Source organism: Oryctolagus cuniculus, chromosome 4 (genome assembly GCF_051225735.1).
Source record: "Oryctolagus cuniculus isolate XC-2025 breed Fujian yellow rabbit chromosome 4, ASM5122573v1, whole genome shotgun sequence".
In the NCBI taxonomy this organism is placed as follows: Eukaryota; Metazoa; Chordata; class Mammalia; order Lagomorpha; family Leporidae; genus Oryctolagus; species Oryctolagus cuniculus.
The window spans coordinates 130,502,786-130,527,767 of record NC_142870.1 but is presented as its reverse complement, the minus strand read 5'-3'; the positions used below and the strand labels follow the sequence as shown (position 1 = coordinate 130,527,767).

Genomic DNA, 24,982 nt, shown 5'->3' with positions numbered 1-24,982 from the left:
GTCTGTACCTCTCTCTGTAACTCTTTCAAATAAATAAAGTAAATCATTAAAAAAAACTGGTGGGAGGAAAGATGAACTTTAAAGACATGTTTATCTTTTTAAATATGTATTAGGGGGAAAAAGCACATTAGGCATGTGGCTTGTTACTGCAACAGAAAAGGTGAGATCCATACTTTACAAGTGAGTTGAATTAAAGAAAAACATTAAGCAAATACTAGCAGAGGTACTGCAGAGACACGGCGAAGCTTGTGAATCACCTGTTCAAAGAACTGAAATAGGAGAAACACGGTTACGTCTTGCTAGTGCATAGTGAGGATCTGGAGAAGCCGTATTGAGAAGGAGCTTTGGGGTAACAGACAAAGCACTAAACTTATTACTGTCATTTTGGTGCCCCTACCCTTTGATGCTTGCTCCCATTGCATTCCCCCCATTTTCCTCTGAGTTGAAAATGTTAACGGAAACTGGACGTAAAAGGTAAGTTTATTTTACTGTAAAATTTTTGGAATCTGTGCATAGTTTTTCTCATAAAGCCCATTTATTCGGTGAACTTTCTGAAGACCTCTTGCATGTAGGGATTTCAACTATTTTGCACCCAGGTAGATTTAATTTTTAATTCTCTTTTCTACACACTCTCTGAATTACATTCATATTCATGGGATGCCAAATGCTAGAGCATGGGCACAAATGTAATCTATAAATTCCCTAGAAAGTATTTCTAAAAGGATCAAACAGTGGGAGATGGGATTGGGTTCATTTCTGTTAGTTTGTCAATTCTCATTTTTCCACAATGGACCTAGATTATAAACTCCAAGGACATTGAGAACAATATGAAGATGCATGTGTACACAAAAATGTACCAAGTCATGCTGCAGTCAGACACAGGAGTTTGTGTTGCAAGATACTGATTTCATGACTCACGAGTAATACCTGGCTTTCACAGGAGGAGGGAAGATGAAGGCAATGGAAATAAATGTGCCTGTGCAGCCCGGGGCACAGGAAATGTGTTTTGGGGTTGGTACCAGCAGAGCTGCAGGACAGATCAGTGCCATGTGCTGCTGGTGGTCGGGAGAGGCTGGGCGATGACACCTGGTCGTTTGGTGATCACCATATTGAATCACATCCCAGCTGGGCTCCAGGCTCTCCAGGGAAGTCCTGCCTTTAGCAGACTCCTCCTTGCCTTCCCTAGGTTTTAGGATGAACACGCTTTTGAAAACCCACAGACGTGGTGTGGATTGGTGGTTTGAGATGGATATGTTTGCTGTCTCTTCTCCCCTCTGTCTGTTTTTGCAGAATCGCATCTTGCTGAACTCTCTGGTTGTGCTTCCCAACAGCACATTTTGCTTTCTGGTTGTCAATCTCCCGGGGTGGAAGCTTTTGTCAGGAGTTGCAGAGTGAGAACCCCATTTTTCTCTATACTTTTTTAAAGCTCTGTATTTATTTCTTTATTTCTGTAATACAGAGAATATTTTCATTGGCATTTGACGGTGTTTACTTCTGCATGGGGATGACATGGACTTTACTTGCTGTTTTTAATTTTGGAGTCGGGGGAGAGCGAGTGAGTGTGAAAGAGAGCTCGCATCCACTAGTTCACTCCCCAAATGCCTGGGAGCCGGGGACTCGATCTAAGTCTCCCTTGTGGGTGTCAGGGACTCAACTACTTGTGCCGTCACCTCCTGCCCCTCCTCCCCCCGCTCAGGGTGCACATTAGCAGGAAGCTGGACTTGGGAGTGGAGCCAGGATCTGAACGCAAACACTGATGTGGGAGGCAGGTATCTCAAGCAGAGCCTTAACACCTGTGCCAAAGGACTGCCCCACAAATATTACTTTGAAAATACTCATGTATTATTTGTGTCACCTATACTCTGTATATGTAAAAATATAAACTAAAATACAGAGTGAGTAGACTTGGATAGTTCTAAGAATGTATGTGTGTGTGGTGGCTGGGAGGCATGCAGGGGAAAGAAAGAAGGCTTCGATGTGCATTGCCTTGTTACAGAGACTTTAACAATGTCAGACCATTGACCACTGAGAACCTGAACACGCTCACCTGGGAGAGCCTGTCATCCTCAGAGACATCTTTACCCCACTGCAGATAGCCGATGTCACTGCGGGTCAGGACTCCCTTGAGCACTTCCTGGGGCTTCCCTTCCTCACAGCCATTGAAGACATTGGGACTCGCTCTCCCGGTTAAAATCAGGTTCAGAACCGCCTGGGTGGCAGAGGGCACACATATTTACACTTTAGGAAGCAATGACACAGCTGGAATACTTTCCTTTTCATTAAAAATGTCCATCTTCCCTGAAAAGAATGAAATCACACCATGGCTTATTCTGGAAACATGTGTGTCCTGAACATTTGGCCCAGCTGGCAGCATTGATTGAGTTTTCTCTTGACTCCCCCCACCCCCAACCCCAGAGCTCCACCTGTGCCCACCTGGATCTTCCCCATTTTCTCCCTGGTTAAATGTTGGTCACCATGCTCGAGATTTAAAAAGCACAGAACTAAGGTGTGTTTATAGCACTTTCGTTTCAGTTATTAGGGGTTCCCGATGGGCCTTGTCAAGGTGGTCAAGGCATTTCCTCTTGATTCTGGAAGCTCAGGGCATTGGATGTGAGCTCAGAAGTAAACTAGGGAGGGCTGTAGTGGAAATTGGAAGGGGGGATTTGGATATCTTTGCAGTCGTTCAGAGACAACGTGATCACTCCTGGCTGCTGGGAGGAGTATGTTTAATGCAGAAGCGAGCCTAAGGCAGATTCTACGAGAGAAAGGAAAGTCTTCTGACCCACCTGCCTGCACAGGAAGCCGCCAGCATTTGGTTGTAACAGATACGTCGTGGTGATGTCCAGGTCGTTCTGCAGCCTGCAGGATGGGAGAGGCCAGCAGAATCTGCTCAGAGGCCACGGCTGTGCTGGGAGCCTGCACCCGCTCCTCCCTCCACCCACCCCTGGTACAAAACAGCAGTAACACTGGCTCGCCTCGTCTCCATCCCTCACATGTGGTACACACGTTTCCATCTCTCAAAGGGAAGCCTGCGGGACTGGGGCGGCGGTGGTGATCAGGGAACCTCTGCGTGAATCGGGTGAATGAGTGATGAGGGAGGAGAAATGGGCCTCTCATGCCTTAGGGTCCCTGCGTGTGTGCTCTGGGTGGGTGGATGCTGAGAGCGCTGGAGGAGCTGGGCTCTGTGTGACAGGATGCTTGGCTTAGGCTGGTGACACCAGAGAGCGCTGGCCCAAGACAGACTGCTCACATGGAAAGCACCACCATGGCTGTTGAGCCTCATTTCTTGCCTGCGGAAGGGCAGGGCCCAGAGCTGGGGGTCCCACCCTTGACTCCATCCTAAGTACTGGTGTGTGAGCTGGATGAGATCGTGGGCCCAGATGCCATGCCCTTCTGCAAATAAGGCCGAAAGACCTGGGCTGGGCATGGTGAGCACCTCCATGGCATCAGATGTAACTCAGGGCAGTGTTTCCCCGTGTATGGCATGATTTTATCCGGTGTAGACATGAGCTTTGACTATTTCAGTAGTGATGTGTTTATTTGAATACATTTTATCTTTAGCACAGCACATGACTATAAAGGATATTAATGTTCAAGAAAAGTTGATTTTCCAAATGCGTTGACTTAAAATTGTTAAGCTAATAATAAAACAGACCGTAAACATGTGATGGTTTGTAAAAAGCAAGTGCCGCTTCAGGGTGTGTAATTCTTCCCTCCTGGGAGCCTTCTATCTTTTTCTCTGACACTCAAAGCTTTGCCTTTCTGTCAGAGTCCAGAAGAAAGTCCAGTGCTTCCAGGAAGCCCTCCCTGACTGCCTTATCTGCTAGGAATCTTTCCTTTTCTGGAGCTTCCTGGGACTCCTGGTCTTTGTACCTCATTTGGCATTTTGCTACTCCCTGGGGTTTGCCTGGTGCCTCTGTGTCTGCCACTCATCTTCTGTAGACTGGAATCAACAAGAGGGCAGGACCATGACCTCACTTCTCCCACAGTACCAAAGATAGGGCCTTGCATATCACAGAGACAAACATTTGAGGGATTGCAAATATTTGCGGTGCCACAGGTTAAGCTGCCACCTGCAATGCTGGCATCCCATATGAGTGCCTTATTGAGCCCTGGCTGCTCCACTTCTGATCCAGCTCCCTGCTAATGTTCCTGAGACAACAGCAGAGGATGGCCTAAGTGCTTGGGCCCCTGCTGCCCACATGGGAGACCCAGATGAAGCTCCTGGCTCCTGTGTGGCTCAGACGTGCCCGTTGTGGTGATTTGGGGAATGAACCAGTGGATGGAAGATCTCGTTCTCTCTCTGTTTATCACTCGCTATATAACTCTGCCTTCCAAATAAATACATAACTTTTTTAAAAATAAACATTTGAATGTTATTGTGAATCTACATAAAATATCTTAATAACATTTGCACAAGTACGCTTTGGTAGGTCTGCCAATAGTCACAACCATAAGAAGTGCGCTGTGACATTGGAAGAGCAGGTGCAGACTTGGTCGGTGACATCTGCTTGCCCATTCCTATGGCTGGATCAATGACAGAGAAGGTCATGTCGATGGTGGCGTACCCACCAGGAAAAAAAACCCTGCACTCATTTCCAGGACGAGGATAATAGCATTTTCCAACCCAAGAGCACATCCTCTCTGGGATCCGAATCCTATAGGATACCGGTGCAACTATTGATAGTATTTACCTTTCGAATGTCCTGGAAAAGATGAGGCTGTAGAGAAACAGGATGACGCCGGGGCTTCCTTCTCCTTGGAACTGTTTGGAAAGCAGAGGAGAAGCACGTTTGTCTGAAAGCAAGGCAGATGCGTCCATCCCTGGGAGTGACTTGCAGGATTCAACGCCTGGGGTTTTCTCCTCCAAGCTGGGGGAGGGTGGAACTCTGTGGTCTCTGAGTCCTCTTCTGTCTCAAGTGCACGCCCCTTCCTGCACGCCTGTTTTGGCACTGTCCTGTTGGTCTTCCACTTCCCTGTTGCCCCTGCACTTCCCCCACGTGATTCTATCCAAATCACGGCTAAATGCAGTTTGTCTTTCCTAGCCCCGTCCTTCCTCTCCTCACTCTGTGTGTCTCTGTGCAGTGGCCCCATCCAACTCAGGGGAAGCAGAGTGGCTGGACAGATAAGCCATGGAACTACTACAGACCCAGGTCAAAGCCAGTTCTACCTTCTCCTATGTATTTGCTTCTTTGAGTTTCTCCCAGGCAGGGGAACTAATTCCAGTGCCATAGGAATCAGACAGGAGCTCAAACGAGTGTCCTGAGCAAATGGGAGAGAAATGGGCAGAGTGGGGCCTGCGGCAAACTGCAAAGCTGCAGTTCCTGTTGCCTCCATAATGTAGTACCCCAAGCTTGGAGGCTTAAAGCACCACACATTCGTTGTTGGTCTCGTTCCAGGGCTTAGACGTCCACCACGGGTCTCCGTGGTTGCCACCAAGTCTTCACTCCCTCGGAAGCCCTAGGACATTCTAGAATGTTCCTGCATTCTAGAAGCTGACTACATTCCTTGGTTCCTGGTCCCACATCACATGACCTCTCCGCCCTGCTTCTCTCACCCCATACTTTTCTTTTACTCCTCTGTCTGTCTCTCTCCTTCACCAAGTCACTCAAGATTAACTGAGCCCAGGATTATCTCCCCACCTCAATATCTTCAGCAATCACACCTGCAAAGTCCCTTCCACCAGCTCACGCACACATTTGCAGCCTTCCTAGCTTAAGTTGTAGACCTCCTCCAGCGTGTCGCAACTTGTCTAGCTGGAGTAACTGCCTCCTCTCTCACCCTCTTGAGAACATGCAAGAATACAGTTTTCTGGTGGCCAGATTTTCTGTATTTTTGAGAAAAACCAAACATCGAGCATTTTTTTTGCCTGGAGGATGGTTGGTGGTGAAATTCCTGATTGCTTTTGACGTTTATGGATTCACACTTACAAAGGAAAAAACTAACCAAATGAACAGCAACACTATGTGGGCTAACCCTGCACATCATGTGTGACAGTTGTGTGTATTTCCTAGAGCTGCCGGAAGAAGTCACCCGAATCCATTCCCTCAGAGCTCTGGAGCAAGTGTGCCGTGCAGGGAGCTGTGCAGGGCCCGCTCTCTGGGAAGGCCCTGAGGCACCAGCCTTCATTGCACCTCCCTAGCTACTGGTGGTTGCCGGCAATCCTTGGCTTCTCGATATCCCATTTAATGTCTCCTTGGTTATCACGTGGTGGTCTCCCCTGTGTCTGAGTCTGTATCCAAATTTTCCCTCTTACCAGTTACTGGAATAGCCACCCCTTCCAACCCAGTCCATTATGACCTCATCTTTTTAAGGATTTATTTGAGGGGCTGGCATGGTAGGCCAAGCCTCCGCCTGTGGTGCCAGCATCCTGTACAGGTGCCAGTTCAAGTCCCGGCTGCTCCACTTCCAATCCAACTCTCTGCTTGTGGCCTGGGAAAGCAGTGGAGGATGGTCAAAGTGGTTGGGCCCCTGCACCCACATGGGAGACCCAGAGGAAGCTCCTTCAAATTGGCTCAGCTCTGGCCATTGCTGTCATTTGGGGAGTGAACCAGCAGATGGAAGACCTTTTCCTCTGCTTTCCCTCTCTCTGTAACTCTACCTTTCAAATAAATAAATACATAAATAAAGAAATCTTAAGAAGATTTATTTGGGGCTGGCACTGGGGCACAGTAGGTTAATCCTCCACCTGTGGCACCAGCATCCCATATGGGCACTGGCTCTAGTCCCAGCTATTCCTCTTCTGATCCAGCTCTCGGCTATGGCCTGGGAAAGCAGTACAAGATGGCCCAAGTCCTTGGGCCCCTGCACCCATGTGGGAGACCTGGAAGAAGCTCCTGGCTCCTGGCTCCTGGCTCCTGGCTTCAGATTGACATAGCTCAGGCTGTTGTGGCCATCTGGGGAGTGAACCAGCAGATAGAAGACCCCTCTCTCTGCCTCTGCCTCTCACTGTAACTCTACGTCTCAAATAAAATCTTTTTTAAAAAAAGATTTATTTGAAAGAGTGGCAGAGAGGTGAATGGTGTCACAGGACGGCAGCCGGCCACTGTTGGCCTGGAAGATAGAGGGGGGCCGTGGGCCAAGCACCATGGGCAGGGCCTATAGAGGACACGAGGACAGGCAACCAAGTCTCTGCTAGAGGTCTGGCAGGGACGCGGCACCGCTGATGTCTCGATTTGCATCCGCAAGAACTGCTTTGGGCTCCTGCCCCCCAGAGCTGTAAGATAATGAATTTGATTGTCTAGGTGAGTAGGTTATTAGATTTAATGTCACTTGTTACCACAGCTGTGCAAAACTAAGAAAACCTGCTTGATAGATTTTAAATAATAAATGTCAAAGCTAGAAGCCTGGTTAGGGACCCTGCTGTGGGCAGGAGACATTTGATTGGGCTCCATCCAGGAGAGGACTACCCCACCAGGTCCTCCACAATACTCTAACATCAGCTGATGAGCAGCCTTACTTCGCCCTTACCATGTGACCCAGGAGACATACAGGCTCTGGAGGTAGCGTATGGACACCTGTTGGGGACTATTCTACCTGTCACACAGGCTACCAACAACCCTGTGAGAAGGCAGAGAGGTAGGTCCCTTCCCGGGGAACTGATGTGACCCAGATAGTATAAATGGTGTGTGGCTGAAAACTCACGCCCAGTGCTCCACCCCAGGGCCTTAAAGAAGTGGAGTGGTGAGTTTCTTCCAACCCATGTCCCTGCTGTCTGTGCTGCAGCTGTGTGGTTTCAGGGTTATCCCACTGACTGTCCTCTTCTTTCACATCCCAGGTTTCTGATTTTTCCAAAAAATCCACTTGCATTCCATTCCATGCTGCAGAATCTCCGAAAAGAACGTTCCATTTTGCACTGTTACTGGCCCTGCTTTGTGCCTCACCCTGGGGTGGAGAAGGATCTCTGCCCTGGACAGCCCTGCATGGAAGGTGCTGACAGCAGAGGTGGCGTGGGGACACCCTTCTCCGGCCGGAAGTCATTGCTGGAGGTCAATGTGAATGGCATCTTGGCTTGGATGAAGGCCTTCCCTTTCTACCATTTTTGTTTCTTATCCTTTCCATGAGGCCAGATCACTTTAGCATTTCCTCTTTCCATAAAGGAAACCCTGGCATAAGCCCTCTGAAGTATTATTCCCTGAGTTTGATCAGTCAAGGAGAAAAAGCCATTTTGACTGGGCCTCTGTGTGATCTGGCTTCTCTGTAGGTTGTGGGGGAGGAAGAAACGGGCTTCTCTTTCTCTTGTTCCTCCCTTCCTTAGCCATCAAAATGACCTGGCTTTCTTAACAAGCATCATTAGAAACACACTTTACAAAAGAAAGAAGATCCCTGTAAGATGTATTCCCCATAAAGGAATTATCTCAACACTCACACATTGTACACGATCATAGATGAATTTCTCAGTGGCGTCTTTCTCTGAAAATTCAAACAGCTGGAGCTGTAAATCAGGAACAGAAGATGAAAATGAACAGGAAGATGAAAGTTATAGCCAAGACATGTCAACTCACTGTTATTACCTTCAGGGAGCTTTTGGTTTCCAGGCAAAATCGCATTGCTAAAAACTGACATAGCTTCCACAAGGCCATGGAACACAGACATGGTGAAGTGGGTGCCCACTGGTACCACTTGCACAGACCTCAGCTTTAAATCAGTGTGGTATCTTGAGCATTAAAACCACAAACAGGTTCCCCCTGTATAGGTAGGATGTAGCTATCCTTAAGATTGTGGATATGCAAATGCAATCTGCTGACTTCATGTGTGGAATATTCTTGGCCACGGTGAGTTCTGGGAGGAGGAATTCCCATCAGGACTGGTCGTGTTGGCTGCCTGGATCACTTGCCTCTTTGGAAGTGCTGTGGGCCGCATCAGGCATTCCCCACCCCACCTTGGGTTTCCATAGTAAGTCAAGTGCAAGCTCAGGTTTCATTGGCCCTCTTTCTGGCAGAACACATAAGATGCACTCACCTGCTCAGTGAAATCATCCCCCAGGCGGTCAGGAGTGGAGGCAACATAGGTGTCCTCAGTAACAAGACAGACGGTGGCTTTCTGAGCTGCACCTGCGGCCCACAGGATGCCAGCCAGGGCTGCGGCCAGGGCTTGCTCCTGCTTCTGCTTGCTCAGGTCACATAAACTGTAACATGGGAGGCAGGGAGAAAGGAAAACACTGGAAGGAACAGTCACCGAGCCACGGGCTGGAGCCTCCGATTTTATGTTCTCTTTGTATATAGGGGCATCTTTTGTGTTCCTTCATCAACGCACAAGGTGGGAATGTGTCCCTGGAGGGTCTTGTGACTGCCACCGCCACCGGAACCCTCACCGGGGCACGCTGTCCTCTGTCCTGAAGCCCAGCAGATCAATAGCAATGCTATCACCCGATAAAACAGGCCTTTTCACACCCACACACTCTTTGCATTTTATCTTCTAGATACCCATTTAGTAAACCTTCCCACAGATCACATCCATGGCTTTTCTCGTGTGTGTGTGTGTGTTTGTGTGTGTGTGTGTGCACGCGCGTGCGTGCATGCCTTTAGGGTCCACGTGTGGCCTTTCTGCCTAATCACACCCTGTGCAGGCTTCCTTGCTGATCTGCAGTTACACTCACCCAGTCCTCACTGCTTCACGTATTAGCTCATTTAACTGCCGTGACAACCCAGGAAGGCAGATCCTATGATGATCTCCATTTGAGAGTGAAGAAAGTAGACGCAGGAAGATTAAGAAACTTGCCCATCTGTAATTCGTCTTGAAAGAGGGCAGTGATGTGAATTTGGGCCATGAGGTGCCCAAGTTCCTGCTCTTAACCATCACCCTGCCCTGAGTACCCTCAGTGCCTTCAAACTTCCCCAGGTGACTGGCGCCGCGGCTCACTAGGCTAATCATCCGCCTTGCGGCGCTGGCACACCGGGTTCTAGTCCCGGTCGGGGCGCCGGATTCTGTCCCTGTTGCCCCTCTTCCAGGCCAGCTCTCTGCTGTGGCCAGGGAGTGCAGTGGAGGATGGCCCAAGTACTTGGGCCCTGCACCCCATGGGAGACCAGGAGAAGTGCCTGGCTCCTGCCATCGGATCGGTGCGGTGCACCGGCCGCAGCGTGCCAGCCGCGGCGGCCATTGGAGGGTGAACCAACGGCAAAAGGAAGACCTTTCTCTCTGTCTCTCTCTCTCACTGTCCACTCTGCCTGTCAAAAAATAAAAAAAATTAAAAATAAATAAAAAAAAACTTCCCCAGGAAATAAGAGCCAGTCTTTACACAGTGGCCTTTACTCTGCTTGTCTTCTAAATGTTTAGCATTGGCACCTGTGGTCTTTATAAAGAAATACATGATGGAGGCTTATTAATGAACTCAGCAATGAGGTAGAATGAGAACAAGATAACGAGCAGCGAGATGAAGGAGCGGGAACCCCTGGCTGCGTTCAGGAAGGCTCCCTGGAAGGGCCCGTAAGAGCGGAGACTCCGTCACACGCGTGTAGCATTTGCCAGAGGCCAGCCACGTGCTCAGTGCTTTCCATTTCTACAGCAAATGTGTGTGCTCCACTGGGAGTCACTGGGATCCCTTTACTCAGGTGGTAAGCATGACCTCCAGCTGCTCTGTGTGTGTCTCCTGCCTCTCAGCTTCCTCCCGAAGGTTAGAGCCACCTTACCACAAGGGCTGGCAGTTATGCCCGTCTCCCTAAGGATGGCCCGCGGCCAGTGGCTGGCTAGCGGGTGGGAGGTGCGGAAGCCCTGCATCCTTCTGGGATGATGCTGGGCCTCAGACTGGCATGGCTGGGACCCACACCCTTCCTGAGCTGCTGCCCCTCCCTGCTCTGCCGCTGCCTCCTCCCAATGACTTGTCATATAACATCCACAGAAGGAGCTTCCTCTGTGGGCTCTGCTTCCAGGCAGTGTGGCCACGCATGCCCCTGCACTGTGTTATGCACTTAGTTCCTGTACAAGAATAGCTGGGTACCTCTTGCTCAGTTATATGTCCTCTAATATGCAGCTTGCCACATGGCAAGGGTTGGCTGTGTCTAAGAATAAAACAAGTTTGAATAGATTTGAGCCGAAGTCTAAAAATAGGCCACAACCAAACATTGGCCCTTGTCAATCTGGCTATATAAGGAGGATGGATCCTTCATGTACCAGGCCTTGGTTCCTGCCTGGAATTGTTAGGCCAGGGCTTCCCATCTAGATAAGGATGGCTGAGCCCACCAGAGACCCAGTGTTCAACTCTACCTGACAGAGTGGTCTGGAGCTGAGCATAACGCCTGTCAACATTACTCCTGCCACTGAATGCTGAGAGCGACCCCAGGAGAGCTCTCCGCTGCACCCACATCCAGCCCTCCTGGGAGACACAGCCGTGTCTGGCTCAGGAGGCAGCCTGGGGTTTTCAGCCGAGACTGCTTGGCACAGGAAGGTTCTGGTGAGGTGGGTCTCACAGCCATGCTTTGGCTCTGCTTGTCCCCCAGAGGTTCAGGCTGTGGGAAGCTTGGTCCCCAGTGTCGTGGTGTTGAGAGGTGGGAAGTGAACAGGTCCCAGGGGCAGCACGCTCAGAAGGGACTAAGGTAGTCATCCCAGGACCCCGGTGAGTTCCCACGAGAGTGGGTTGGTGTGAAAAGAGCAGGAGAGGCCCCTCCCTGGCCACTGGGCTCCCTGTGTTGTTGTGGACACTTGCTGCTGTGATACCCCCCTTCCCCGAGACCCTCACCACAGCTGAGCCAGGCTGGTGCTACACTATTAAAACTCCCACCACTGTCAGCCACTGAAGCTTCTCTTTATAAAGTGCCCAGCCTCAGGTGTTAGACTAACAGAAGACAGACTAAGACAGCCCCTCTGCCAAGCCCTCCCCGCAGTCCTCTTACCTGTCACAGGAACCCTCCTTTCCCTCTGTGGGAAACAACAAGTGTTTGATGATGGCCGCTTGCACAGCCATCTGGATGCTCCGGGCTCCACCCTGAAACGGGGAGGAGGAGGAGTGAGGCGTGAGGGCTGGAGCTGGCTTTCCCTACCATGGTGGGTGCGTGTGGGCCAATGTGACAGCAGGGAATGCTGGGAAATGGAGGCCAGGATCTGTTCCCCTTGGCAGCCCTCTCCCTGCTGGTATGCCAGGGCCTCAGGAAGAGGTGCTGTGTGTATACACAAGCCACTCTCCCTAGGGGCTGGGGACTGTCCCTGGCCTAGAACCTGCAGTGACCAGTTCCTTTGTGGAGGCCTGTAGGCTGGCATGTGAGGAGAAAGTCCTCTGTGGTCCCACCTGCACAGAGCCCCTGCAGGCTGCAGCCAGACTTGTTAGGGTGGGGGGGAGCTGAGGAACTAGTTGACTGGGCCTTGAAATTTAGGAGGGACTGTGATGGTGACATGAAGTCTGAGTATTTCAAACAAGCTGGAAAGAAGTCCCTAGCTCTCCTCCTGCCTTCTCAATCCTCAGGGACTCTCAGGACTTGGAGAGAAGAGGCAAGGAAAACCAGCATTCAGAGGCAGGTGGGGAGAAAAGGGGGTCTGGGACTTTTTTTTTATTTTTAAGATTTACTTATTTGAAAGGCAGACTGGCAGAGAGCCAGAGAGAGATCTTCCATCCTCTGATTCACTCCCCAAATGGCCACAGTGGCCAGAGCTGAGCCAGGCTGAAGCCAGGAGCCAGGAACTCCATCCTGGTCTCCTGTGTGGGTTGAAGGGGCCTTAGCCCTTGGGCCACCTTCTGCTATCTTCCTAGGCACATTAGCAGGGAGCTGGATGCTAAGCCGAAGTAGCCAGGATTTGAGCCAGTGCTCTGATATGGCATGCTGGTGTTGCAATTAGAGGCTTAACCCATTGAGCCACAGTGCAGGCCCCTGGGACTTTGTTACCATCCAGATAGCATTATGTTGTCAAAACAGTGATGTCATTTAAGGTTAGATCTGAAAGCATAAATGTGTAGGAAAATATACATTGCTATAGATGTAGTCAGGGTGCAAACTCAGGTAAAGAACATGGGTTAGGATTTTTAAATTACAAAGTGGCTATTACCTTTCCCACTTCCAAAGCAAACGCCAGGTTGGAAAAAGGATCCCGGAAGCTGAAGCGGGCCTTTCTCCAGTCCCCGCTGAAGATATGGGCCGTACTTCCGAAGAGGCTCTGCTGCAGCTTCTGAAAGAGGGGAAACCAAAGAATGCTTCTAGGTCATCGTCAGAATGGAAGGAAGCCAGGAGGGGCTCTCGTCCCCTTCTATATTCTAGCTTACTTATGCCTCGAGTCTCCAGTTTTTATAACAAAGATTTTCATTCTTTTATTTATTTGAAAGGTAGAGAGAGAAAGAGATCTGCAGTTCATTGGTTCACTCCCCAAATGGTTGCGATAGATAGGACTGGACCAGGCCAAAATCAGGAGCCAGGAACTCCATCCGGTTTCCTACGTGGGTGCAGGGGTCCAAGCACTTGCGTCATCTTCCGCTGCTTTCCTAGACGCATTAGCAGGGAACTGGATCGGAAGTGGAGCAGCTGGGACTCGAACCGGTGCGCATACAGGATGCTGCAGGTGGCAGCTGAACTTGCTGTGCCAGAACAGTGCCTCTCCTCCCCCCAATTTTAAATATAGAAAATCCTGGGCAAAAGATTCACAGCAGGTTTCCTTGAGATATTTTGTCTGGAAGGCTGAATGTGTTAAGCTCACACCCGATTTTTGCCCCTAATTTTCCACCTTCCATGGCCAGCCGTCTGCCTGGGAATCTGCCATGGACTGCTGCCCTGGTGCTTCTGTCTCTAGGGCTCTGTAAGCCCTGCCTCTCACAGCTTTTGAATATTCTTCCTCGCTCCAGAAAAAAAAAAAAAAAAAGGCACAGACAGGAAGCTGTGTTTCCAGCCCAGGTGTTGTAGGGATTTAAAGGGATATTAAAGAAGATTCTTGGTAGTTAGTTTGGATACTCCACAGCACATTGAGACTGCAGAGGGCTTTTACAGTTTCCCAGGAAAATGGAACAAGTCTCTGTAAAGCAAACACATCACAAATGGAATCCTTGCATGATAAAGGACTCAGTCATCATTTAGGATGTGCCAGGTCCTGTGTGAGACAGGAGATGTAAAAAAGGCAGCTACTCCACAGCTGTGTACAAGACACACTGTGGGAAGTTTCACAAGACCAGGACAAAGTCCCATGAGAACACAGAGGCAGGAGAGGGAACTTCTGATTTAAGTACGTGGGACAGCTTCCTAGAAGAGGTGGCGTTTGAACCAGCCTGGTAAATGGCAGCTACTAGTTACTGCGCTTTCCTGAACACCAGGTGTGGGGCTAAGCACTTGGCCTTCATTCCATTAAGTTAATTCTAAGCAGTAGTTCTTCTATTATCCAGATAAGGCAACTACAGCACAGAGAGGTTAAGGTGTTTGCCTTATGTCACCCAGCTAGTAGAAACGACTGCCATTTGCATGTATTCGCCTGAAGTGTCCCCCACTACGGTTCCGTATGTGCCATCCTTAGGATTTCCCTCATGTTTGTGTGCCAACCATTGTTGAGCTGATATTTTTCATTAACTCGGGCAACTTCGTACAACTGAGCGGACGTTAATTTTAAATTGCTTTCTTAAAGAGAATCACTTGCCGTAGATGATAATACAGAATGCATCTGTAATGAAGATAGAGCATTGCATGGGTTGCAGCTATGAACTTTTGCTGTGCAGGGTGTGACTGAGCCCCAGAGGCTTCATGATGGAAAGAGGGGGCGGGCAGTGAGTGTTAGGGCGGGGCGGACAGGTGCCGGCCTTCAGTGAGTCTGTCTGGTGCACGGCGGGATAGCTTCTCACCGAGTGACACTCTGACACATGGAGGGGTCACATCCCGCCATGCCCTAAGTGTGCTATGTTCCAGCAGGGGCACAGCGCTCATCCTGGGACAGGCCATTCCAGCTCCAGCAGTGACAGTGGTGAGGCCGAAGATCTGCAGACGCACACGGCAGTGCGCATGGTGACCTGTTCTGGGGGGTAAATATTCACTGTGACTGGAGCTGTGCGAATGTTGAATGTGTGTGCTTGGGGGCCAAAGGGCATGAAGTGGTGTGGAAACTCAGACCGGAGAGGACCTTGACCTTGACTCTGGAGGGCTTTGGGTATCATATGCAGGCATCTGGAGCCAGCTGGAGACTGTGAACCAATGGAGCATGGAGCTCTGTTGGTAAGAGCTGTGGTACCTTTGCCCTGCAATGCACAGAATAGGCCCTGATGATTTCTAAAAAAAAGGAAGAGGCAGGAGAAGCATGCATCTAGAATGTTCTTCCCCGTGTCAGCTCGGGGTCTGGTTTCAAGGTTAGAGTTAATTTCCTGGTCATCTCTGCTCCTGCCCTTAAAAGAAAAGGTTGTCTTTACAGAGAAATAGTGGCAGGTGCATTTCAGCATGAACAAGGGCCCAGTAATGCACTTGAAGAGAGACTATCTGTACTGGGTCTCAGGACAGCTGCTCTTGAGAAACGACTCAGCGAGTGCTCAGCCAGAGAGGGCTTCCAGCCCAGAGCATCTCCAGGAGAGGCCCTGCAAACGAAAGGAGAGTTTTGTCCCCCTCACATCAAGGCGGCCCAGCACGAAGGAAAGACTGACGCCTCCTGATGCGGGGGCTGACAGTCCCTGCCCTGCTCCTGACTCGCCACGTGGACTCGCTTATCCAGAAATGGGCATCACCCTGCCTGCTCCTCACCCTGGCTACTACTGGGCTTTGGGGACCATATGTGCTAAAGTGTGTAGTGCGAACGCAGCCAGTCAACCAGGGAACATCCCGTGCTGTGTGGCAGGAAGTCCTAACACAGATGGAAAGAGGTCAAAGACTGGCAGGAAGACGGGAGGAAAAGTCACACACAAATGTGAACAACTGAGACGGTCGAGAGGAAGAATGCTTAGAGTTCAAGTTCAGCGAAAAAAATTCTGCCTGCCAAACCAAACCCCTGTTTCTGCTGCCAGGCACCTCCTCGGAATGAAAGAGCTTCACCCTCTAGCTGTGCCCCTGGAGAGGCCTGGGGAGGAAGCACCCATGGGCCAGGGTGACAAACCAAGATGACTCATCTTACCTGTATAGCATTTACCTTCACATCAAATACAGTTCTTACCAAGGGCAAGCTTACACATCTTTTAGTGATATGCATATGTTGTTGAGCTGCCTGGTAACTGGACATAGAAGGCTGATGGTCCCAGTGAATAGCAGAAAAGATTACTTTATACAATTGAGTATGGCTTAGTTTTTCTCTTTTCACAATGATGTTCTTCACTATTTGTAACAAATTCCTCTTTCCTGGCATTGGGTTCCATTTGATTATTCTAGTGACGATGACCATCATTTGTGGGGAGCAACTCGGACTAGACTAAGTTACTGGAATTAAGACTTATTCTATGCATCTGCTCTCCCACAATATGGCGCTGGGAGAGGAGTAAACAACTTCTACACAGCTGCCTCCAGTTCGACCAATAACCTGCAGGAGCTGATCCTGCTCCTGATTGGAGGAGAGCAGCGTACTCGGCGTGTGGGTAGCAGAGTTGGGATTGGTGGAAGAGGACTATAAAGGAGGAGAGAGACAACATGCACCAGGAACATCTAAGGAGAACATCTAAAAGGAACATCCAGATAACATCTGAGCAGCCCCTGAGAAAGCCGGCCGGCGGTGTGCCGCTCCCCCGCGGAAGTGGGGAAAGTGGCAGGGGGAGCCACCCTTCCACGGAGGTGGAAGGATCGGCAGCCAACCTGGGAAGAACCAGCAGCCAACCCGGGAAGGGCAGAGCAGACAAAAGAACAGCTCAGGGTCCTGTGTCGTTCCTCCGCGAAGAGGGGGAGGGACAATCATTCACCCTCAGACATTCACAGTTCACACTCATACACAGGTCACACACCCACAGTTCACAGTCATACATGGGTCACAAACACAATTCACGCTCATACACGGGTCACACATAGTTCACACTCAAGTCACAATACACGGTTCACACTCATACATAGGTCACTCACAGTTCACACTCATACATAGGTCACACACCCACAGTGCACACTCACAGGTTATATGTACACAGTTACATTCACATATGGGTCACACATACAGTGCACACTCAGGTTATATATACACAGTGCACACTCACACACAGGTCACACACCCACAGTGCACACTCACAGGTTATATGTACACAGTTCACACTCACAGGTCACACATACAGTGCACACCCATACACAAGTCACACACCCACAGTGCACACTCACAGGTTATATGTACACAGTTCACACTCATAGGTCACATACCCACTGTTCACATTCACGCACATGTTACATATGTATAGTTTAGACTCATATGGGTCTCACACACAGTTCACATTTGTATACAGTTCACCCTTGTACACAGGTCACACACACACACATACACACTCAAAGATAGAGACCCTGGGTCATTCTTATTAAACAGGCTTACTTTTCTTACCCCGATTGCCTTGGCCTTTCCCTTGGAGTGAGAATTTCCCTCTGACCACCTGTCCACATCCAACCTTCTCCCTCCCAAGTACCCTAACATGAGACAGAATAATTGTCTTTGGAGTTTCTTTACTAAATTTCTCTTGCCTCATGAATTCCTGGACCATCGCGGGATTGGCGCTTCTAGCATCAGTGATTCCTAAGAAGACCTAACAGAGTGACAGACTGTTAGCTCTCCCGTATTCACAACTGATTCCTCGGCATCTGGTGTAGTACCTGGTACATACGAGGCTCCCAGGGAGTATTTGTGCAGTAGAAGAAAAATTAATTCAGCCCTTCAACCTTATAGTTAAAGGACGCACAGCCCCGAGCACTTACATGGCGTGACCAAGGTCACATATGTAGTAGAGTTCAAGTTCCTGCAGTGCCAGGACCCAAATGCGAGCCTTTCAACTTGTGCCAGCCAGGGTCTCAACAGGAAACAGATGGCACCCTCAAGTCTGGATAATTAGTTTGAAGAATGTTTAATTCTGGATCTGTTTACAAAGATGTAGGCTAATGCAGTAACCTAGAGGTAGCAACAGTGGGCAGTCATGTGATCATGTGACCTCTAGACCTGAAGGGGCCAGGAGAAGGAGTGGTGAACTTGAACTGGGATGGAGAGAGACCTGGGGCGAGGACCGCTGTGCAAGGAGGGGGCTCAGCCTGCCGTGGGTGACCTCACATTCTTCCCTGGCTACCCCCAGTCTCCTGTCAGGGCTCCCTGTTGGCTGAAGTCAACCAGCAGCCTGCTGGTGGAGGCCCTACAGGCCAGTGCCCTGGCCCAGAACAGGCCAGAGCAGAGAGAGTGTTTCAGGAAGGGCACGCGGCTGGAACCCATTCTCCCAACCCGAGACGCTGCTAGCTGTCTGCAGGCAGGGAATTCATCGATTAATCCACTCTATTGAGGTCTGTCTCTGGGCTTAGACCTCGGACCGGAGGCACCAGGCTGTGCCTCCTGCTCCCCCAAAGCCTCCCTTGCCCGTTATTCCACTATTAGGGTTTCATTCCTTTGAATCTCTCGGAATTACGTTTTCATGATGATACTGCTGGGCGGTGGTGAAGCAGCTCCACCAGGGGTTGTTTTATTGGCTGCTGGTAAGGGAAGCTACAGGCACGTGTCCCAGGCTGGGTCCTGGAGCAGAGCCCGGGAGTGGGGGTGTAAATGGCCACTGGAGGGGCTGGAGAAAGAGCCCCAGAGGTAATGCCTGCCTTCTCCATCCCCCCTGGGCCAGCTTCAGCCAGAGGGCATGCTGCCACACACACTGCAACATGTCAGGTTGGGGGACAGAAAACAGACATAGCAGTGGAAAGAGGACAAGAAGCAATGAGAGATGGGAGAAATACGGCCAGAGAAGCCACACAGGTGCTTTGCCCAGCCCGCACTTTCTGAGCAGATTCCCATAAAGAGCCAGCGTGTGCCTAGGGCAGGGGATACCACACGTCGGGATGCTCTGAGAGGAGGAAAAGAGCGGCAGATTGGGGCCGGCACTGTGGCGGAACTGGTAATGCTGCCACCTGTGGTGCTGGCATCTCATATGGGTGCTGGTTCGAGTCCCGGCTGCTCCACTTCCTATCCAGCTCTCTGCTATGGCCTGGGAAAGCAGTAGAAGATGACCCAAGTCCTTGGGAGACCTGGAGGAGGCTCCTGGCTTCGGATCAGTGCAGCACCAGCTATTGTGGCCATCTGGGGAGTGAACCAGTGGATGGAGGATCTCTTTCTCCCCCACCCTTCTCTCCCTCTCTGCCTCTGTAACTCTGCCTTTCAAATAATTCTTAAAGAGTGGCGGAACCACAACAAAAGGCATTGTCGAGCGAGGCTCAGGACTTGCTGGCCCTCATCATTTGCCAGGAGGCTGCACGGCTGAATCGTAGGTTGGAACTGGTCAAGCCTCCAAACCGCCTCCCCAGAACAAATGGATTCAGATCGCAGGTCTCGTCATTTCGAATCCCAGGGTGTGTTTAATTAATGCTACTGCTATTTAAAGGACACACTCTCATCTGGCCCACATAATGGGAATAAATCCAGCTTCATTTCTTTTTGAAGAAAAATCAATTATCTCCACTTGTGGGACTTCCTTAACACTCCATCGCCTCTGCTTTGGGCTGCAGTAGCCTGAGTCTTTTGTCTCTTGGCCTTTTCCAAGGGGAGAGCATCACCTTTGAAAAGTCACTGGAGAGCCCTCTAGTTGGATCGCGCTGGTGTTTGTAGATAAATGGGGACATCCACACCCAGATACTCCTGCCTCCCCCAGAGAGAGGGAAGCTGAAAATGTCTGGGAATGTTTTTCAGTTTGTAAAATTTGTGTATTTAAACAAAATGGGACATTCACATGGTTCAAAATTCAGTGAGTGCCAGAGGCACACGAAGCAAAGATGCCTTTCCCTCTCTGTCTTCCCTGCACGCACTCACGCCCCACCGGTGCATCGTACGAAGCTTTCTGGAATTGGTTCTCTAGCTGGAGGTAAACACCAATACAGAATTACAGTTTTCTCTTCTTCACATACAAGATAGCCGATTTTCAGGTATATGTATATTTTAATCATTAAAAAATTTTAATTAGGCACTGGTGTGGGGGGCGAGCAAGAGAGAGTGAGCGAGCCTGCTTCCCTCTGCTAGTTCATTCCCCAATGCCTACAATGGCTAAGGCTGGGCTAGGGCCACAGCCAAGAGCTGGGAACTCCATCTAGGTTTCCCACGTGGGTGAAGGGGACCCAGACACTTGAGCCATCAGCTTTGCCTCCCAGCGTCTTCATTAGCAAAAAGCTGGAGTCAGCAGGCAGAGCCAGGTCTGCAACCCAAGTGAGACCAGAGGGTCTTAACTGGTTTCTTAGCCTCTAGGTCCCAGCCCTGGCCCCGAGGCGTGTAACCTGTAAAGTGATACTCTCCGCGGACACTCATTACAGATGAACACGTCTGTACTTCAATACATTTTTATGAAAGATCTTCCATGAGAAACATTCTACTGACAAGTAAACTGCTGATACAGGTTGAGTGTCCCCTGTGTAAAGTGCTCAGGACCAAAGGTTTTTCAGATTTTGAATTTTTTTCAGACTTTGCAACACTTGGATTTGCCTTTGAGATTATCTTGGGAATGAGATTTGAGTCTAAATACAAGACTGATTTTACTACGAGGGTATTTACAAAAGTTCATTGAAAAACGGTGTTAGAAAACAAAGTCATTGCAGTACAAAAATTCTGAGATGCATGAGTAGTGATTTTTCATTACAAACATTTTCCGTGAATGTTGGGAAGTGACATGAAGTCAGGTATAGACTTTTCTCCTGTGGCATGCCATCAGCACTTGGAAAATTTTGGATTTTGGAGCATTTTTGAGTTCAAGTCTTTGGGTTAGAGATGCTCAACTTGCAGCCGCTCTAACTTCTGTCTGTAGCCTTGGGGCTGACACAAGACTGCATACAGCTAACTTGTGTCTTCTGTGCCTTGTTAAGCATTCTAAGACAGGTAACAGGTAACCTTCCCTCTAGTGCAGTCCTGTGAGCTCTCTGCTGACCTGTCTGTCTCCCCGTGACATCAAGAGGGAAGGAAGATGGATGGAGGTGGACAGGTTTTTACAACGAGAAAGAGCAAGTGACGCCTCCCAGTCCATCTGTACTGCAAACACACAGAGGAGGGAGTTGCTAAAGTGGGATGTGGGGGCCTCGCTTCCTCACATCTGCTTGTGTGTGCAGTCTGAGGGCTCCAGGAAGGGTTGTAGCAGCCAGGGTCACCCAGTCTTTGTGCTCAAAAAGCAGAGGGAGGCTTTGTGGCTTCCCCAGGAGGAGTTTTAGTCCTGGCACCTTGTGTGCCGTGTGCAAGCTGAGCAGCTGTCCTGGGTGCAGGACAGATGTCACTGGGTCTTTGCTCAAATGTCTGAGCTGGTGCAGGATTGTCTCTGAGAACCTGCCCAGGGGGAGAGGGCATGTCCTCAGGAAGGAAGCACCTCTTCCACATCTTGTTTTAGGGCCCGAGTAGAGGGCTCAGCCTGAGGTTCTAGAATGCAGTGTGCAGCCTGGGGGGGCGGGGCGCTTGTGGAAATTACCTGGGAAAGCCCTGGGTTTCATTCTGAGTTAAAGGACCGCGTTGCAGGGCAATTTAATCAGTGGGGTGGGGTCTCTCACCCTAGCTGCTACTAGAGCCTCCCCTTACCCTCTTCCTCATCTTCTGCAGCCACACGGTTTTGACCTTGGCCCTTTGGACGTTTGCCACAGCCTTGCTTCTGGCTCTGGCCTCTGTGACCCAATGATGTGTCCGGTTTTGTTTCCCAGCTGAGTATCAGCCTCAGCCCTGGCCCCTGGCTCCGTCCGGCGTGAATCTTGAATTTCACAGGTGGTTGCTGGGACCAGCAGCTCCCAGGTCCTCCTGGAGTCTCCCATCTCAGGTTCTTTTTTCAGACCTGCATGTTTCCTTCCTGGGATCCTTACCCCAGGATCAGGCCTGGCGGGCCCCCCTCCTCTCTCGCTGCTGCTCACACAGCAGCCATAGTCCTTACTTCCCTGTCTACATGGTCTGCCACTCAGACGCTCTGTCGCGTCCTGGCCTAGACAGTGAATTATTCGAAGCGAACTCCCGCAAGCTGCACTGTGAGACTGAGGAAACGAGTTCAGAGCACCTCTCAGTTAGTACTATCTCCAGTGTCCTTGAACAATGCCATAAATAATTCATTGTAATTATATACTCTCTTCACCAATGGCAACCGGCTGTGGTCACATCTACAGTAATACTCTCACCTAACCCAGATTCTACGCCCAACCGTGATGCTTGGGCGGATCATGTTCTGCTTCATGTCTAATTGACAGGCTCTACTTACCGTGGCCATCGCGAGGGAGACAGGTGGGCCGCTCCATTTTGGAGAGGTGATAGAGGGCTTGGGAACAGAACAAAGGCTTCTGGATGGCCAACGTGCTCGTCTTTTGGGCTGCAGTGGTCCTGAGCCGTTTTCAGCTCCATCCGCAGATACACGGTCACCTTCGTGCTGCTGCATAAAATGCCAGCACCCCCGAAAAACAAAACAGACAGAGCCGGGGATGAGCTTGTTTGCAAATTTCTCTGTCCCTCTCTCTGAGATACCAGTGTTCAGAGAATGTTGACTCACTTTTGAAGATGTCTGAAAATCATGAAAAATAGCAATAAAAGAAGCAGGAAAAAAAAAAAAAACATGTTAGTGTCAGAGGGGTTTCTTGCAAGTTTTCCACGCCTTAAAGAGGTGACATGTAACCATGGAAACGTAATTAACGCTATCAAGACCTTGAGTTGAAATTATGTGTAGAGAAGAATGTAAATGTTACTGTCTCTTGTTTTGAGAAGATAACATTTTATAAACATTGAACGAGTCTTTCTGGTCTATGCAAGGTATTTCTCTGGTGTTAGGCAGTCAGTCAATGAATCAGGTTACTTCCCCTTTTAATTCTTCTGGATTTCCATTCTACAGTAAGTGAATAGAATAATAGTCTTCCTTAAAAAAAAATCCCCTTTTTTACTTTTCTTTGCTGATTCTTATGGCATTTCAGCGCAAGTTAACATCAACCCGTCTTCCTATTTACTTACCTTCTACCCTAATGTCATAAAATAGGCCTGCCCTATAGGCAGCTGAAGCATGAGGGAAACTGCCTTCTTGCTTTCTCTGTGTTCCTGCAGGCAAAGATGCTCTCTTATCTCAGAAACACAGTGCTCAAGTCACAGCCGACTGATGGGATAAGATGCATTTCGTAAATCAAATGGGGAATCTTCACATTTGTGCCAATGCATTTCCCCACCTTGTGTAAAGCGTAACTTGACATTTATTTATTTTTCCTCCCAAAGATTGTTTTATCTTTTGACTGTTCTATTGCCCCAAATGGTAGCTATCTCCATTTAATACTGTCAGGACTCAAATGGGAGCATTTATCTCTCTGATTCTAATTTAGACTATGATTAGGAGAATTTTTTTGCACAAATAAGGTTTTTGATAACAGGTTACTTGGAGCAAGAGGCTTTAGCATTAAAGTTAAAATATTAGTCAATTGCTTGATCATTTAGACCACGACAATTACATTAATATTTTGTACAGTCTTTGTTCAGTGATTGGAATAATATCCAGAATGCAACTTCCATTACCTTGTAACCTTTACAAGTTACATGAGGTACAAATATATTTCAATATTGTATAACAGCTTAAAAATACCCTTTTAAAGACCAGAATTCAGTCATCTTTCCTTTATTTGAAAATGGGTGACAGGAAACACTAATTTGGAAGCTGTATGGAGAGATAACTATTTTCAAAATGACTTTTCTTCAAGGACACTGAAGCACTTGGTTGTCAGAATCCAATGTTATTTTATAAGCGTAGGGACTCTAGATTCTAATATTACTCCTTTCTAAAAGAATAACCATATGGTACCCTTAATGACGAAAAGTAGCTCTTAAAAGTAGGAAGAGAAATTTATGGAAAAAGAAAGAACAAGAAAAAACTCAACAGGCTTCCCAGTTTCATGTTTCCACATAAAATGCCATTGTCTGAGTGACATTATGTGTACAGAATACATTCGGATTATGCTGTTAATGGGATTGTTTGAAGAAGCAACTAGAGGAAAACACCTTGCCTTTGAGAAAAGTAATTACCTGAGGAGTTGTGTTATTGGTTCCCAACCTATAAATGAAAGAGAAAACATCAAGTAAATGCCTCGCTCTATTCAAACCTCACATTCACAAACCTCCCATGTCGCAGCCTGGCTGGGGCAGCGCTGGCTGCAGGTACTGACACCGACGCATGTTAACCGTGGATCTCTAACGGAAACGGCTCATCTGGCAAGCATAAAAGTTGATTTCTTAAACACCTCCACAGCCTTTTGTTTCCGGAGCAACAAGAACATGAGAAACTCTTACCTGTGATAACTGAAGATGCCTCTCCATTTGTCCAGAAATAAAATTTTCCTGGTTATTTCCTCTAAATCCAGCTCCGGGGAGCTTGGCTTCTGGCCGGAGACCTCCCTGTCCATTTGGAGAATGTGAGAAATTGGAAGAAGGAGGTTGTTAGGATGGGATCGAGAAGCCTGGCTGTGGAGAGGAGAGAAGGCTGGCACGGATGGCTGCGTGAGCTGGGGCACTGTCACTTAGGACCGGCAAGGGGCCCACACCATACAGGGCCCTGCTATCAGCTCATGATTAAACTTTCATTAGAAGTGAAACCCTTTGTGTGTTTCTGTTCACCATAGAGGTGCCATGAATGTTTAATCCACAACACAGAGTTAAAAACAAAGGGATTGCGATTACTTATCTGCATCCAAGTGACTGAGATTATTTAGTTGATGGGAGCTATCATGCTGGCGGAAGGTGATGGTGCCTTGTGCTGTAATGCTTCCTTGGAAGAGTTTGCGGAACAGAAATTCATAGCGAAGCGGGTAAAAGCCATCCTGTGACTTGAAAAACTCTCTCAACCACTGCTGGATGGGTAATAAACAAGGAGGGAGACACTAGCCAACAGGTGTTTGATGTCGAGTTTAGTACATCAATATCTTGCACAGTTGGAGGACTGGTCCGATTTATTGCAGGGAGAAACCTCAATATCCTCTCTCTCCCTGTTGGTTGCATGAAT

General features: G+C 49.0%; 1 protein-coding gene across 1 annotated transcript in view; it reads right to left on the bottom strand.

Annotated features, from left to right (window-relative positions):
* Window positions 1-24,416, bottom strand: part of MINDY4B (MINDY family member 4B) — a 36,561-nt gene extending 12,145 nt beyond the window's left edge. Inside the window, exons 1-10 of the mRNA XM_051818718.3 lie at window positions 24,274-24,416; window positions 24,010-24,037; window positions 22,220-22,387; window positions 12,973-13,092; window positions 11,829-11,920; window positions 8,962-9,127; window positions 8,369-8,434; window positions 4,695-4,765; window positions 2,787-2,859; window positions 2,048-2,209 (exon numbers count right to left, since the gene is read on the bottom strand). Coding sequence (XP_051674678.3) covers window positions 2,048-2,209; window positions 2,787-2,859; window positions 4,695-4,765; window positions 8,369-8,434; window positions 8,962-9,127; window positions 11,829-11,920; window positions 12,973-13,092; window positions 22,220-22,387; window positions 24,010-24,037; window positions 24,274-24,386 — 1,059 coding nt within the window. The 5' untranslated portion in view covers window positions 24,387-24,416. The remainder of the gene's footprint in view (window positions 1-2,047; window positions 2,210-2,786; window positions 2,860-4,694; window positions 4,766-8,368; window positions 8,435-8,961; window positions 9,128-11,828; window positions 11,921-12,972; window positions 13,093-22,219; window positions 22,388-24,009; window positions 24,038-24,273) is intronic.
* Between the last annotated feature and the right edge of the window lie 566 nt (window positions 24,417-24,982).